The following is a 17,771-nucleotide window of genomic DNA, read 5'->3' on the forward strand; positions in this document are numbered from 1 at the left end:
GTGTATCTCCAACGCTGACCGTCCCAGCACCCAGACTTAGTCCGTCTCCAACCTCCCTGTGCCAAGGGATGGCTTTGGATGGCCAAGGGGGCAAGCAGCCATCTCCTGTCGCAAAAGAAAGACGCGCTAGATCGATAACCATATCGAACACGAAAGTTGAGCCGGAGTCCGTCAAACAGAAGTCTTCATATGAGGCGAAGCATGACATTCTTGATCAAGAAGCTTTACTGGACTTTACTAGTCCTGCATTGAGCAGAGCTGCTCCCATCCCTCAACATCCGACTTACCCTGAGTGCCAGAGACAAGCAGCCCCGTCTCAGAACTCCTGCTTATTACAAGGCAAAATGGGTTTTAGTGAGAAAGGAAATATTGCTAAAGATAAACCGAAGCCTTCGCCGACAGAAATAGACTTTACTTCAATCCCTAAACCAAAGTCAAACATCAAAAAGCAACAGGAATTTCTGCCAAGTGTAGCGACAGGTACACAAACAACTCTCTCAGAGTCTGAAGGGATTAAGTTTGCTCATGTTGTTCGCAGAGAGGCTCAGTCAGCGTTTGATGTCCTTGCTAGGCAGTCAAGCCTTCAGAGGAAGCGTATAGACTACCCTCAGGGGAGGAATTACACCCCCAGTGATCAACCATATGAACTAATGTATTCTGAGAGGAGAGCAGCATCACCAACGACTCCCAAAATGTCATTTTCCACTGAGCTGTTCTTGAACCAGTCACCCAATATTGAAACCAGGAGAAGAAGATTTGACGACAATGTCGCCAAAGTAGATCCAACGTTTCTATCTAATCTCAGGAGGCCTCAAGAAAAATATTCATCTAAACTCTCTCAACCAAACATGAGGTCTCCTCAGATACATCCATTCTGGTCGAAGGCTCGGGCCCCAGTAAGCCAGTCCAGCTGTGTTTCAAAGGATTACAGCCGCCAGTCAAGAGACATTGATCATGAAACGGAGTCTCCTCAGCGCAAATACAGATTAAATCGATTTAACACATGTTTGGTTGCACCGGAGACCCAGGAGGAGTCCAGACCTGCTTTAGTAGGGTGCGCCACATTGAAAACGACCCTTTCCAAACCTGATATTACCTCACACAAACATCAGCTCCATCACCAGCAAACTGGAAACCACAAAGAGGTGAACCTCAGTGACACAGGACTGAATCAAACAGATATTTTTGCAGCGTCTGACCGTCACGGGGTGCCCGCAAAGCTGCCAGAATATCCCTCACAGAAATACTGCCCATTCAACACAAACAGCGTTGGCATCGGTTCAAAGGGGATCTTTGACCTGCCATCGCAGCCACGGCACAGAGTGGACCAGAGACCAGAGGAGACACCGACAACAGCTTCCCCTCCACTACACCCACCAAATTACTCTCCAGCAGACAGAGCATTTATCATGGAGGAGTCAGAGGACCCCTATTACGTCACCATGTATTACCCAGGATCAGTGTACGTGGGTGAGTACAGACACATCCAAACCACTTAGAAGATTTGAAAGTCAGCACAGGACAGGCAGGGATTCGTTCAGCTCTTGTTTTTAACCTTTTCAGAGTTGGATAGTTTTCTAAGGGGGAGGAAAAGGTCTGACGAGGGGGTGGTCAATGAGATTAACAGAGGGATGTAAGACGTCAGTCCTTATCTGGAGGGTAACAGGCATGCTGAAGAGAGTTACGACGTCGGTTAGCTGACTCTGATTAAGTGAATAGTACAGGAAGACATGCCAATGCAGGCCTCCACGGGGACAAAGAGACGGAGACATGCAGGAAGGAAAAGAAAAGAAGGACGACAGGAGAGAAACTCAGAGGTAAAGTGTGAGTAGAGTGGTGCAGTTCAGGTTTTTCTTCCTGTTACAATTGAAACACTTGTTAATGCTAGGTAGGTTAGGTTAAGTATTACCCCTGTAATATCACAGGATTAGAAAACATCACTTATTATGAATAATGTGTCTGCAGCCACAGGTTGTGTTTGTAGATCCATCGTGTAGTCCAGTTGATGGTCAGATGGTTTCATTTAGAGGCCCTACAAGGTACGACTGTGTTTTTCCCTGGAGCCTTCAACTGTATCACATGGTCTTCATTGTTGGATAGAGTTTGCTTCATTGCCATGGAGATGGATCTGTTGTTATGAGAACTTAGAGAGGGAACCTGTTTTGTGGTGATGCTTCGTTGATTGCTTTCACCACTGGTCACATGGATCTAAGTTTACTCAAGCATTTTGAGGTGCTTTTAATTCACTCGAGTATTTTTCAATTTATGCTACTTTACACTGATTCTTCTATTACATCTCAGATGGAAATCTTTCACTTCCTACCCCACTATATTTGTTCAACAGTATTTAGCAGATTTTAATCACAAAACATGGGTTTTAAAATATGATGCTTTGTAATAAATCAAACTGCCCACCAGTATGTAAAGTAGTTCAGACGAGCTCCATCCAGACCAGCTACAATATCAAAATGCTGCTTACGTGACAATTCATCAGTTATAATAATAATGAATTAATATAACCTTACTGCCACTTAATGTGTACTTTTGAAACTTTGGAGTACTTTTTATTGATAATACTTTTGAGCAATCAGTTGAGTCAAAGTGAATTAATAACTTTTACATGTAATGGAGTATTACCATTTTAAGATACTTTTATTTTCTGCTACTACAACCTATACATTTTAGTCCAATACTCTTATATGACAGTTCTAGCTGTATAAATGTGTGGTCTTTGGATACTAGATCTCATATGCAAAATACAACATGTATAATGTATTTCTGTATATAGGTAAAATTAGCTCAACATAGGTTAGACTAATAGTAATCCAATAAAAGTAATACAATAATAGTTTCATTACATTCTGCTATGTGTCTGCTGTTATTGTAGATTCCTTTTGGAGTACCAAAGGTTGACCCCCAGAAGCATCCCGAACACAGCAAAATAAGAAAAAAACAAGGCGGTACGGGCAGAGGGCAGGGTCTCTGCAGCTACAGACACCACCACACACGTCTGGGGTCGGAAGTTGATAGTTTCTAAACTTTAGTATAGCTTCAAGTAACATGATGAATGCAGAACTTGTAATGGTGTATTTTGATTAGACATTGACGTGCTGGTACTGTTATTTAAAGGGACAGTTCTAAGTTCCCTCTTAGTGCTATGTATCAATCGAGCTTGTTTTGGTGTGAAATGCCTAGTTTTGGAGGAATCGGCCAAAAAGATATGATAGTTGGCTTGTGGTGCTCAAGATAACCCACATACCTTGTTTTCATGTATTTTCTTTCAACCACATGAAACTGCTCACAACAATGTCAATGTGAATTATCTAAAGTAACCTTACATCTGAGTGAAGGCGGGCATCTCTATGGTGGATATCTCCAAAACTAGGCAACTCACACCGAAACAATCTAAAAATAAATATAATATTATATAATAATATAATATAAAGAAAAATATATATATTGTGTTTTGTTTAATTATAACTGGATCTAAAAATAGTCATGCATCACTCCCAAACGTCCCTTTGAGGTGGAAGCGAAACTGCGCACGCGCGCTGCATCTCCCCACTCCCTCTCCTCTTGTCGCCATGGTAACCGAAGAGGGGGGCTCACGGCCGGAGGGTAAAGCAAGGAGAGGTACCCGGACTATCACATGACCGCTCCTCATCTCGTAACCTCCGTGTTTGGATAAAACACCGTTCGTTCTCGGACCCGCGGTGACGATTGATCTGGTCGGTCAGCTAACGGCAGATTGAACGGGAGTCGGTGAGTGTGACACGAAGGTTATATCAGACATAAGCGGCGCCGAGCCCACCGTTAGCGGGCTGCAGCTAGCAGCTAACGCGGAGCCGCCGCTAGCTGTTAACGTAGTTATCCAGCGTGACTACCCGGAGAGGGACAATGGATGCGGGCCGACGGGATGCGGCGGAGCTAACCTCGTGTGTTGTAGTAAAACGGGTACAATACGTTCACCGTGAACACGGAGCCGTGGTGTGTGGCCCTCGACGTTCATTTGCAAACAAAATGAACGTGATTTAATAAGGAAACGGGTCAGCAGCTGGTGTGTGTTTCGGTCTTCGAGCGTGATTTGAATGAATGCTAAAATGATGTGCGGAGGAGGGCAGAGCTGCGTGGACCAGAGGGACCGCCTCGGTGCTCTCCAGCATCTGGATCTGTTCCCTGCGGATGCACCGATGAGAGCGGCAGCAGGCTGGTCCATGTGGACACCCTGCAGGGATGAGGTGATCCACCTTATGCCTGTTACTGCTACCATCTGCCCGCACTGTTTGCTTCCCTTTAAGGATCCGTTCACAGGGACATACAGTATTTTATAACTCACATGTAGCCTTGTCAAGTCATGCAGACAGGGATTGTATGCTGATACAATAGAGGTCAGTATAGTTTCAGTTGTTAAGGGATTAAGGGATACCTAAACTCCAGGTTTCTGTCAGTGCTGAACTCGAGAGCCAGGTTTCTGAAACTGGTATTGATATTAGTTTTAAAAAAAAACTATAATGATATAATGATAACGCATATTCATTTAAACTCTAAATTACTTTTTTGAAAGAATCTTTTTAAAACTTGGGACCAAGATCTGTCTTTAGCAGAAGATTTTGCATCTGAAAAATAACCAGGTCAGTGCTCTCGTGTGGACAAACATGATGAAGCTGTTTTTTTTTTAAATAAAACCCATCTTTTGCATTATCGTACTGCAACTTGTTAACACTCTGATACAAATAGAGCTAATATCGGGTGATATATCGTCATGTCTACGAATCATTCTTGCAGTGCTGAGTAGTGATTCAGTACCTGACGTATGATCTCTGGACTTACTCTAGCGAGCGGCTGTAGAAATGTAATTGTTGGTCCTCAGTATTATCGGAAACAATACTATAAAATGTATAATGATCTTCCTGTAGAAACTGTATCTAATGTGGATCTGTGAGATCTGGCCATCTCAATCATCCCACTCAATTTCCTAATAAGTTTCAACAGCAACATCTCTTTTTACAAACAATGTCCCTGTTACTCTGAAAATGAGATGTAGTAAACCCAAAACTCTCTGTAAACAAAAGTGATATGGGTGAGCTGACCATCTAACGACCAGGCGGCAACCTCTGGTTCTGAAAAGCGCTCAAGTGCCTTCATCTTGCATTCTCTCTACTGGCCATTAGGGGGCGACTCATCTGGTTGCAAAAAGGGAAGTCTGACAAAATGACTCTACTGCTCTTTTGATTTATTACCTTAGTAAACATTGTAAACATGGTGTATGGTCTCAATCTCTAGTTTCAAGTTGTATTCAATGCAGCATGCTGTTCATTTAGTAAATTATGGTCAGTTTAGAATCAAATAGACGATGAAACAAGGTATGCTTCAGGGCGTGGCTACTCTGTTATTGACTTGTCACTACCACAGCATCTACCACAGACTCGCTACAGTCGCTATTGCTACCAATACAATCAGCTACTGAGATTACTTTAATGCTTAGCTGTAAAGTTGACCTTGAATTATGAAGCTAACTGTATTAACAGCTTCACACCAGAAGCCAGATGGATCCAGATCCATTAAGGTTGCTGCTCGGGGTGTTGCTTGTGTTGATCCACCTGTCGTTTCATGGAAGATGGTGACAGCCAAAATGCTGCACTCGAGGCTTTCAAAACCGTAGTTCACAAACCAACGGGTGGCCTCACAATGGCGATACAATAGCGTCCACTTCTTATGTACAGTCTATGGAAACAACCTGTATCTTCATTGTAGAACGAGTCAAAGGGAGAGAGGCCTCTGCTTGCTCTACTGGCCTACTTTCTGATGAGGCAGTGTTTCCTGTTAATGAAAACATGTATATCCTCCTCTCCCCTTTTCTTCTCTAGACATGTCAGACGTAATTCCTCCAGAAGTGAGACCCAAACCAGCGGTCCCTGCCAAGCCCCCAAATGTGGGTGCTCCTTCCCCCTCCAGCCCCTACCCACCCCAGGGCCCGGGCATCGGAGGAGGTGGCGTTTCAGCTCCTCCCCCAAGTGCCATTCCAGTCCCCGTTGGGAGTCATGGCAGTCACATCGTGGGCCATAATATCGGCCATAGTGTGGGCCATGTTGGGGGCCACACTGTAGCACACAACGGAGGTCATGGAGGCTCCCATAGGTCCAGCGGTGGATCTACTTTGCTGGGGTACATTGGTATTGACACCATCATTGAGCAGATGAGGAAGAAGACCATGAAGACGGGCTTTGACTTTAACATCATGGTTGTGGGTAAGTCGCAGATTTACTTGAAAGTTAAATATCAGTGTAAAATGGTTAAGAGAATAGTTTATATATTTATTATTTTATTTTATAGATTATTTTTGTTCTTTCCAAATGATTTCTTCATACCGGGACACTTCCTGTCTCTCTTTTTCTTTGGCCTTGTTCATTGCATTTCCCCCTCCTTCTCGTCTCAGGTAACAGCGGTCTCGGAAAGTCAACTCTGGTGAACACCCTTTTCAAGTCCCAGGTGAGCAGGAGGAGTGCAGGGTGGGCCCGCGATGACAAGATCCCCAAAACTGTCGAGATCAAAGCAGTGTCTCATGGTGAGTACAGGCTGCTCTTTCTTTAGAGCCTGACATTTATAGCAGGCGTTTAATTTGACAGGGAAAATGAACAGCCTTTGACCGCATTCTTAAAAGTCCCACATAGCCTACTTTAGTTTATCAGTGCACACTGGTAGCTGCCAAGTCAGCTCGCCGTTTTTTTTTTTTAAATGCACTTCTGTGTCTTCTGCAGACACTTTGTGTGAGAGGCTTTAAAGGTTTGTTCACTGTGACTGTCCATGTACAGGCAAAGGTCTAAAAAAGGCAAGGAACATGAATAAATCTGGTCACCTTGTGCCAAATGGTTTTTAGTCATGTTCTAGTACAGATTGTTCCTGGATCGTTACCAGGTTTTACTTGACAGAAGTAATGTGGTAACTGTGAGTTTAGTGTTTTTAAGAGGGCCTGTAGACAGACTCATATATATAATTTTTGCTCATATACATACTGAGGATGCATCATGACTTTCCAATTTCACTGGACTTTTGTTTGACAGACTGAGCTTTTGAAATTGCCTCTTTTGTCTCACACAACCTCTGTCATTATTCAATGTCCAGAATGTGTTCCACCTTCTCAGAGTGCAGACTATGAAGCCAGTCTATGTTCAAGATTCAAGGCTTCATTTAGCATCATTGTACAACACGGGGTTGCGCAACGGAATTCAGTTGTGTTGCCATTTTGCTACGTAAAAACAGAGACCAAAAAAAAGCAAAAGTGTATGAGACGGTGAAGGGCGGAGGATGAATTTAGGAGTCTCTCAGCCTGAAGAAAGAAGCTGCTCTGAAGTCAGCAGCTGATACTTGTGTGTCTCTAGTGAACAGGATGTGTCTGAGTGGGTGTTGCCTTTTATCCCCCGGGCTCTCCGTTGGCACCTCTTGTCACCAACATCCCTGATCCTCACTAGATGGGTACCGATGTTGTTTTGTGCGGTTTTAATCACCCGGTGTAGAGCCTCCTGTGCTGGGCAATGCTCATCTTCATGGTAGTATACAATTTTCCCAGTCAGGATGCTTTTCTATGGCTCCTCTGTTAAAGTTAACAAGAACATGGCATTAAGAAATACAGATATGAGCTTTTTCCACCAGGATGGAGATTGTGTGACGCCCATGTCAGGTTGTTTGTGGTGTTTATTCCCAGGAACTTAGTCCTTGCTTCTTTCTCGCCTTTTTGCTAATGTGATCACCACTCAGCAGGATTGATCATTTTCTCTCTATATGGAGTCTCATCATTGTTTGTAATGTAGCCGGTGACGCTAGTGTCATCTGCAAACTTCACAACAGAGTTCCCTTCATGTCTGGGTTTGCAGTCGTGTCTGTCCGTCTGTTAGTTATAATAAAAAAAAACTTCTACTTTCACAAAGAATGACAGATTAGTTAGGCTTTATTACTTCGGTTAGCCTTACACAAGTTAGATGGGAACATAATGGTAATGCTCTCCTCATTCCAAGCCTAAAAAACTGGGGAGTCTCTCAACTGAGAGCTGAGTTTCCATGGTAACAACGAGTGACCCCTGCTGACAGCTGACAGAAAGAGTTAAACATGGCTCCATTTGTGGTGGTCCGCGTAATGTCGTCCAGCGAGGAATCAGACATGTGTCCCCTCATTACTGAGTTTCTCTCCACATCCACGTTGTGCATTTTCCACAACACACAAGCTTTCTGCCGAAATAAAACCAAACTGAACAACAACAATACAGCATGATTTTGGTCTGAAAGGAGTCCTAATTAGCTAGAATGCACTGGAGATGACTCCTATCTAAAGCCACCGTGTGCAGTATTTGAAAAAATCTGACTTTGGCGCACTTCCCCCATCGTTGGTATCAAATCAGTCACTGGCAGACAGCTCTGCACGCTGTCTGTGAATCAGCCGTGAGTCTTCAGCATGTAGCATTCAGTACTGTGCTCATTATGGCGTCTGGGACTGGAGAAGTGACTAACTCATCTACACCGGAGAAACAGTGAGGACTGTCAGACCCTTACACATTGCTCAGTGGTTGCTACAGATTAACATGATCATGCACACATCGCCTGCGGTTGACAGCGACCTGACATCATTACGCTCTTGCCAGAGACCCAGCAGAGCAGGGGCGTTTCTATGATTGGAGGACATTCGAAGCTCGGCTTGTACCTCCAGGGGGACATTTCCAGGACTTTTTTTGATAAACAAGCTCTGTTATAAATTCACAGTACATGTCCGAATGAAGTGTGCACCACAAAAGCTTTAAAGTTTTAAATATATTTTGATGATAATTGGTCGGATTTGTATTTTGAATGCAAGACTTTTATTTGTAGCAGAATATTTTATTGCTACTTTTCCTTGAGTAGAGATCTGAGTACTTCTGCCACTTTATGTTAAAGTCGAGCTGAAGCAGCATTTTGAAAGGTTCTAGCTTACGTATCGTGACGTATTTCACGGTGAAACAGAACAGGCAGACGGGACATAACATTGGGAACAATTAGATTTCATCTTCACAACCTTCTGGATGGATGTCAGATATTGTTGTTGGTACCTTTTTTTTCCACCTAGATCTTTAGCTGTGTCATTTCTCTACCCTTCCCACTGTGAGTCACTCGATGCTGTCTGTCAGACTCCCCCACACACACAGTTGGTTTAGAGACCTGCATTTACATTGACCGTCTGTTACGTTACAAACACTCATCACACACTCATCACACACTCATCACACACTCATCACACACCCTGGCAGAATGACCTGGCGACGCCACGGCAGCGTCACGGTTGTGTTTCTAACTTTAATGTAATTTCTCTGTTTATTCCAAAAATACATATGTTCAATAATGGTTGAATACTCAGATAGAAAATCATAAATCAGATCAAAAAGTGACCAGCTGCATTGAGGTGACATTGTTTCCACATACAAAGCAACAGATGTTGTCCGTTTCTTTGTGTGTTTTCTTACAGTCCTCGAGGAGGGCGGCGTGAAGATGAAGCTGACAGTCGTCGACACTCCAGGCTTTGGAGACCTAATCAATAATGACAACTGGTGGGTTTTTTCCGACTCCTGTATCATTAATGCCTCATAATGTCATCACTACCGCCTCATCTTACCAAGAACAATTTGTCAGTGGTCACCTTACTAAATGTTTAGTAATGCCTTCTCCTCCTCCTCCTCCTCCTCCTTCTCCTCCTTCTCCTCCTCCTTCTTGTCGTCCTCCTCCTCCTCTTTTCTTGCTCAAGTAATCTATTCCTCACGCTGACCTCTTCTGTCTTTGTATCCACAGCTGGGAGCCCATTTCCAAGTACATCAATGAGCAGTATGAGAAGTTCCTGAAGGAGGAGGTCAACATCACCAGAAAGAAGCGTATCCCTGACACCAGGGTGCACTGCTGTCTGTATTTCATCACCCCAACTGGACACTCGTGAGTTGATCATTTTCAGAACTAGAGATCAGCAAAGTAATCACTCAAACTATCTTTAAGTATCTCATCTGAAAGATGGCACATAATACAGCATGCGGTGTTCATGTCTCTATCTAAGAACATTTCATTTCCCAACAGCAAAGCCTTAAATCAAGAAGCTATTTTATATTGCAGACAACACTCTGCCCTCTGAACACCTAACAATTAGCTCCTGCTGACAACTGTGAAATCACTCTTTAATGGATAAATGGATTCACTCTTTGGTGTGTTACAGCCAGTGTATAGCATCCGTCTTAGCTGTGGTAACTGAGAGCGACAGGATGTTTTGTGTGCAGGCAAACAAAACTAGGACACAACCTTTGTCCAATGATAAGCCCACTTTTCAAATAGCATCCACACTGTTAGTATTTTATAATTGCTACAGGACTAGGGTAAGGTAATACGATGTATGAAGCATGACAAATAAAAGCTGTGTGCCTCTTTCTACTAGTTGTTAACCTAATCCTCTTTTTTACTGTCTCATATGAACCTTCAACGTGAATCAAAGCTCCTGAATCCACCTATTTACTGTCTGTCTGTCTGTCTGTCTGTCTGTCTGTCTGTCCCAGTCTTCGGCCACTCGACGTCGAGTTCATGAAGCGTCTGAGTCATTCGGTCAACATCATTCCTGTCATTGCAAAGGCAGACACGATGACCATTGAGGAGAGACAGGAGTTCAAACAGCGGGTGAGTTTCATCGCTGATGATCCCACTACTGATCATTTTAATAAAATATTGGCTTATTCATTTTTATGCCTATAGTTATCAAGAAATGCCAGTTTGTCCTCTTTTCAACATCACAATGTATATTTATTTTGGAGCATTGAGCAGCTGAACAGCCAGATATTTCTCTCAGGAGTTGGTAGAGACCAAAAATGGAGCTAAAAATTTATATTAAAGGGGACCAGAAACATAAATGACAAAGGAATGCTAATGTTGTTTTTGCCTGCTGGATGTGAAAATAAGATGCTATTTTTTGCTCACAACTTTAGTGTATAAGCTTTATAATGTGATCATGTTTCAGTTTTGTGTACTGCTTTTTTTTTTGCTGCCTCCAAGTGGCCAAAAAATGCACAAAAAATTTAAGGGATTGACTATTGACTGATTTTGGCTTATCGTATCATTTAACTTAATATTATGGTATATAAAAAGCCTCTGCAGAGTGTTGGGTACATTGTCTTTGGTTTATGCTGCAGGTAAGGAAGGAGCTGGAGATGGGCGGGATTGAGTTTTACCCACAGAAAGAGTTTGATGAGGACATGGAGGACAAGAGTGACAATGACAAGATCAGAGTAAGTGCTTCTGTTCTTTCTTTCGCACACAATTGTCCAGTGAGTCTTTCCCACCTTCATTCCTCCAGACAGAATATCAAGGCACTGGAGCATGTTGTGTACTTGTTTCATCCCGTAAACCTTGTGCAGCTCTCTTCAGTACACTGAAGCTTGTGTCATTGTCTCTGTCCATAGGAGGCGATGCCCTTCGCTGTGGTGGGCAGCGACAAAGAATATCAAGTCAATGGCAAACGGGTTCTGGGCAGGAAGACAGCATGGGGCATCGTAGAAGGTGAGGGATATGGCCTTCCTTCATAAGTGGCATTTACAATCATAATAAACACTCATATTGATGGTGTCAGGTGAAGATATGACATTTGATGCTATACATTTTTTTTTTTTTTTTTGCAGTTGAAAATTCCAACCATTGTGAGTTTGCTCAGCTGAGAGACTTCCTGATCAGGTAAAATAGTATTTTACATATACTAACTTTAGTACATAAAGGTGCAATGTGTAAGATATGGACAGAATTATATTTTGAAACATTCAAAAGTATAGTATAGTGTTGCAGAGATATCTACTGAAATGAGCATGCTAACCAGCTAGCCCCGGCCCGTCCTGTGTTGTAATACCACTTGTACCTCAAGAGGTGATAGTGAGTCACTAAAGCATCCGGTGTGTCCTCGGTTCTAGCATGTTTTGTTTGTTCGATTAAATCCAGTAAGTGGCAGAAACAAGAAACAACTCGCCCCAAAATCGCTCTGCAGGTCCTGGTTTTCTTTTCCACTTTATCTTCGGGATGCTGAAGGTCTCCAGCACACTTCTGTCCCAATGAGGAATAATAATGTAATGCATAGCACATACGCTCTCTCTGGGTTATCTTTGTCAACAGCATGCAACATAAAAAATGCCCAGGCTGCATTCATGCAGCAGAATGATTAAGTTTCTGTTGGCATTGGGGGACAATTTGAGCAAAGCCTTCCACAGTCGGTGTTTGCTCTATGCAGCTCCGATTCTGGAGGGTCTCCATCGACCGTATCATCCCCACTGCAGCTGCAGCCTCAAGCGGCCTCCCTCCAGCCGAATACGGCTGAATATCTAAGTCAGCCAAACCAGAGTCAGCCAAACCACTGTCAAGTGTACACAGTAAACAATCCTCATCCACAACAACTGCACTACTGTTTTGGCTGTATTTGCTTTTGCATTGTTGAAAATGTAACGCAAACGATGACGGATGTTTTTGAGCATCGCTGCTCCCCACAGCTCCCAAATCAGAAGTAGCATCTGTTGTTATTCCTCACTCCAAGAACATCACGGTGATGAGAGGACACACACAGAACATCCCACACTGCAGTGCTATGTACCTAACTGGGATAGGTAGAGTTACGGTGGAAAATCATCATCAGATTATTTTAGTGAGTGAAAACAATAGGGCTGCAGCTAATGATTGTTTTCATTATGGAATAACCTGCTGATTGTTTTCTTGGTTTATCGAACAATCTTTCAGAATATAAGTGTCAGAAAACAGTGAAAAATCTGAACTTCCCAGAGCCCAAGGTGAAATCTATAGTATAATATATTTTGTTCCTATGTATTCATTGTAAGGTGACCTAAGGTGTCCCTCAAATAAAATGTATTATTATTATTATTAATATTATAATTATTATTAAGTTTTCAAATTTAATTTTATTATAATATATCAATATTCAGTTTACTATCACAGAAATACAGCACTTACAGCAAATCACATTTGAGAGCCTTGAACCAGGACTGGTTGCTGTTAAAACAAATAACTCAAATGATTAATCGATTATTAAAATTGTTGCTGGTTACTTTTCTGACGAATTTGAGGGCATAACAATATTGTGAGAATAAGAATAATGAGTATATATTTTGTATAATTCTTTGCCTGTCAGGGTATCATTTTCCATTTTTCTCAGATAACAGATATATACGTCACTAGTAACATGTCGTCTCTGTGCCTCTCTTTCTCAGGTCTCACCTCCAGGACTTGAAGGAGGTCACACACAACATTCACTATGAAACCTATCGTGCCAACAGACTGAACGAGAACGGAGGCCTCCACCCCATATCCTCCAGCGACACCCAAGAAAGCAACCTGTAGTCAGTTCAGTCGGAGTGAGAGTCAAAACAGTGCAATGATGCCGATAGATTAATCTGCAGAATATTATTATCATTGTCACCACGGCATCGCTGCATGCTCGGAAAACATTTAAGTCTGTAAAAAAAAATCGGTGTCATTTAAATGTGTCGTGTTTTGCTGATTCCTAACTTCCTCACGGTCATTTTCTACACCTTCGTCCCTGCAAACACATCGAACCCCTCTGGTTTCATTTCAAAGTCATTCCCATGAATATTTGGAAAGGGCAGTCCCAAACAGATGACTTAGTGCCATTATACAAATTACAATTTATCAACTGCCAATGCCTTGTCATTAATCATTGTATACGATGAGAAAGTGCCACATTATTATGTGCATAAGAGGCACATTTTAAGTTTGAGTGTTGTGTAGCTACTGATGTGTGAACTCAGATAAATGAAATGATTTGCTCAAAATATTAAAGTTAATCATAAATCCTGTAGAGTCGTGATGCTTGAGACAGCTGGGCAATTGACTCCTTACAAATGTATTTTTTTAAATTCTCAGCACCACTGGTCATTCGAAGAAAGAATATTGTGGCTTTACTGTCAAGAGAGCTCAACAAAAAATTGTGCTTTTATACCCACTGTCACAAGGAAAAGAAATGTCTCTCCAGTTCCCCACCCTGTTTATGTTTGATTTTTCCATTTAAAAATATCTTGCGTGCACAGACCTCATGTTAAAATGAGAGGAAGCCACAACATCAGTCACTCATGCATTGTGCGTGTGCAATTAAAGAGTGCCCAATGTGCATGACTGTGCATGACTCTGCATACTGCGGATTCCATGACTCACCTGAACACTTTGGGAGCGCTCAGCTTAGCATGTTTGTTACACCTCAGCGGGTATAGAGGAGAGAAATGTGTCCCAGTCCATTTATGCTGGTGCTCACTTGCATTAGCTGCGTATGACCCTGGGGGACAAAACAACAAAAACAGATCAATGGTTTTATTAAATATTCCACTTTTTTATCCTGGATTCTTATTGACAGGTAAATGGACAACATGCTCCCAATGTAAATGTTAATCCAAAAGCCTGCAGTGTGTTATTTAAAGAAAAAAGATTTTTGTTGCCTTGATAGATGTCATGCATTTTTCTCCTCACTGTACCCACTGGTCATTCATGAAAATGTTCTGACCCAAAACAATGACATGTTGTAAACTGTATACCTGATAAGTGAACAGAACATTTTTTTTTTTTTGTTTGATGTCTTGTGCAAAGTTGTGTGTGTGTGTGTGTGTGTGTGTGTGTGTGTGTGTGTGTGTGTGTGTGTGTGTGTGTGTGTGTGTGTGTGTGTGTGTGTGTGTGTGTGTGTGAACATAACAGAAGCCTGATGTGGTGATCAGTATATGTTTGTGCCATTTTAAAATTAAATTCATATTGTTCACCACTTGGTGGCAGCATGCTGCCGTGTATAAGCAGTGACTTGGTAGAGCAAGAAATAGGCACTCCAGTTAGTGTCCTCAGACATTCCGACTGCCGGGATTTTTTTGGTACATTTTTACAGTGCAGTGATATTTCCTGATGGAGTTTACAGATTTTGGATCCTTCACTGCTGTCGGTGATAAATAATATATCGGATGGATCAGGTTTACAAGAAGCTTTAATTATATTACCCCGATGGTATGCACTCAAAAGTATTGGAGCATTTATTCCCAATCAATTTGGTCTGTTAAGTTGTAATGATGTTTACCGATGAACTCAGCAATACTGTTCTGCCATGCAGTGTCTGCAGTGGAGCTTGAATATGCCAAAACTACAAGTTATTCAATGTTTAAGTCAAATCATCATTTTCTACAATCATATACATTTGATATGGAATGTGATGTCTGCAACAAACTGATAGTAGTTGTCTGTGATTTTAGTGCAGTCAAAGGTTTCAAGCAGAGATTTGAAACCGTGCTCATGTGTGCATGCTTGTGTCCATGTTGCCTGATGGCTTACAGCCAATCAGTTCACTCAACACTGCAACCTTTATATCAACTTATCAAATATTTCTGAATATGTGATGTGTATGCTCGTTGACGTTTCATGAGGTGTCTTAACTCCTGTAACTAAACCGGCAGCCCATTATCCACATATCACTCATCCCATTGAATCAGTAGAACTTCACAATGTACATTTATTTGATAACCACTTTTTTCAAAGTTGCTGTGACACATACAGATATACTTTTAAGTGTTATATTGAGTTATTTATACATTAATGTCTTATTATTGTAATTTATTCTTTATTTAATAAAAGCACATTCCCATGTTTTTTTTTTCGAAAGTGCTGTTTTTTTTTTTTGTCTCAACAATGAACTACCAGTACACACTCGACTTGCTTTTGGTTTTTGAAGATGTTTTCCCTCAAATCCACTAGGCTTATTCATATCCGAACTGGAATGTTCTGCTTTATTATTTATGAAACAGATGGCAACTCATTCATAAAGATGGAATACCAAGACCCCATGTCAGGCCGGAGTCTAGCCCTTCACAGCTGGACAGGCTGCGGTTGTAATCCCAGGCAGCAACCTCTGAAAAGTGAAGCCAATAAGGAAGTACCTTAAAATTGCATTCTCTCTACTGGCCATCAGGGGGCAACTCCTCTAGTTGCAAAAATTAGTATCGTTTGTATGAGAAAATTACCTTAATTCTCACTTGATTTATTATGTCAGTAAACATTGTAAAAAAATGTATGGTCTCAATCGCTAATTTCAAGTCTTCTTGAAAAGTTCATTGTAACATTTTGGTTTCCTAAAAATGTGTTATTCAGCATGGTGTTGTACTATTTAAGTAGTCTGGTTTTCACCATACTAAGGTCAATCTTTTAAGATTGAACATTAGTCTGGGGAAGCTGCGCTTTGTTTCTACTGCTCAAGAGGCGGGATCAATGGGCATCGTTCAAATGAACGATGCCCATTGTGTTTCGTCATCGTCACGTCACCGGCAAATAGCGTGCCAGGAGAGAATGGCCGGGAAGCTGCGCTTTGTTTCTACTGCTCAAGAGGCGGGATCAATGGGCATCGTTCAAATGAACGATGCCCATTATGTTTCGTCATCGTCACGTCACCGGCCAATAGCGTGCCAGGAGAGAATGGCCGTTTCTGATTGGAGCCAAAGATTCTGGCAATGTAACAGCGAAAGTAAGCCTCAGGGTGTCCAGCCTAAACTGCCGAGCGAAATCCAAATTTCCCGGAAGTTCAGGCAGGGTTCACCCAGCCTACTATTTAAGATGGCAATTGCCAAAACCAAAAACTCAAGGCTTCAAAAACCATAGTGGACAAGCCATCTAGTCACATCACTATGCCCAATAGTTATATACAGTATGCAATACACCCTTTCTGTTCTGCTTGCAATATAGCTTTGATCTGAATCCATAGCATTTTAGTTAACCAATTAAAAAAATCATGATCTATAATATCAAATGCTGCAGATACTGCACCTGTCTGCAACTCCTTTAAGCAGTAATGCATGCATGCATGTGCATAAGTGAAGTCGTTGTGTCTATAATAATTTTTAAATCTAGTATTCAAACCATGAAAATCAAAGTTATCTTACATTTGTGAATGGACTACTGTCTCTATAACAAGTAAATCTGTCACTTCAGGTTAGGGAATTATTTTTGCCTGTATACTTTCCAGATACAGGCATGTACATTATACCTTCTGTTAGGTATTCATGTAATCTATGCCATTTGGGACCAGAAATGTAGTTGGCTGGAAGACAAACTACCTTACTGTCAGAGCCAACTGAGCCATGATAAGGTCTTCAACCACTTCCTTAATTCATGCTTTTCCACACTGTTGGCAGTGTTGGCAAAAGTGGGCAGTTGGTTTTGGTTTGCATGAATCAAACTTGAATTTTAAAAGGCCCAACAATGATCTGTGAAATCACATCAGGCTGCAGTGATCTCATGCCACTGTTGAACTTTGTCTGCTGACCTCTACTTCACTCACAGTGTGTATCTAAAAGTCAGTCCCAGGAGCTGACAGTGTAATGAGCTGCTGTCCTAGTAAATCAGACACTATGTGCACACAAATTGCCACCTCAAACTCAATGAGTAAAATTCAGTTGTGGAACTGTCACTTGTAAATACAGCCATTCCTGCAGATTTGTCATGAAGGACAGTATAGTATCACATGAGAAGCAAACAACTCTTCACAACAGTGGGGTTACTCATTGGTAATATGCAGACTTTCATGTTTGTGTAAGTTGCAAGCTTCCCAATAGTAAGGCAAGCAATAGAGCTCAATGGGAATGCCAATCAATAAATACATTGATTGATATATTGATGCAGCTCACAATCTTGACCCCAAAATCTGTCGAATTTTTCAGGTCATACAGATGATTTCTCCTTAATCATAGTATAGTT

General features: G+C 41.8%; 1 protein-coding gene across 2 annotated transcripts; it reads left to right on the forward strand.

Annotated features, from left to right (window-relative positions):
• Positions 1 to 1,678: 1,678 nt before the first annotated feature.
• Positions 1,679 to 14,650, forward strand: septin3 (septin 3). Of its 2 annotated transcripts, none has more exons than XM_084005320.1 (10): positions 1,679 to 1,817; positions 5,868 to 6,248; positions 6,437 to 6,565; positions 9,487 to 9,568; positions 9,807 to 9,944; positions 10,553 to 10,670; positions 11,180 to 11,275; positions 11,450 to 11,546; positions 11,666 to 11,717; positions 13,250 to 14,650. In XM_084005320.1, the coding sequence occupies exons 2-10, from the start codon at positions 5,870 to 5,872 to the stop codon at positions 13,377 to 13,379; spliced, it is 1,221 nt and encodes a 406-aa protein (XP_083861446.1). In that variant the 5' UTR covers positions 1,679 to 1,817; positions 5,868 to 5,869; the 3' UTR covers positions 13,380 to 14,650. The 2 variants fall into 2 exon arrangements, with proteins under 2 accessions (XP_083861446.1, XP_083861445.1); XM_084005319.1 differs by lacking the exon at positions 1,679 to 1,817 and adding an exon at positions 3,623 to 3,762.
• The last annotated feature ends 3,121 nt before the right edge of the window (positions 14,651 to 17,771 follow it).

This window comes from Eutrigla gurnardus (assembly GCF_963514095.1).
Source record: "Eutrigla gurnardus genome assembly, chromosome: 3".
In the NCBI taxonomy this organism is placed as follows: Eukaryota; Metazoa; Chordata; class Actinopteri; order Perciformes; family Triglidae; genus Eutrigla; species Eutrigla gurnardus.

Excerpts from the sequence above, each read along its gene's own strand:
- septin3 (XM_084005320.1), top strand. The coding sequence starts at position 5,870 with ATGTCAGACGTAATTCCTCCAGAAGTGAGACCCAAACCAGCGGTCCCT. Across the intron at positions 9,569-9,806 it reads CTAATCAATAATGACAACTG|CTGGGAGCCCATTTCCAAGT; the intron begins GTGGGTTTTTTC and ends TTGTATCCACAG. Across the intron at positions 11,276-11,449 it reads GTGACAATGACAAGATCAGA|GAGGCGATGCCCTTCGCTGT; the intron begins GTAAGTGCTTCT and ends CTCTGTCCATAG.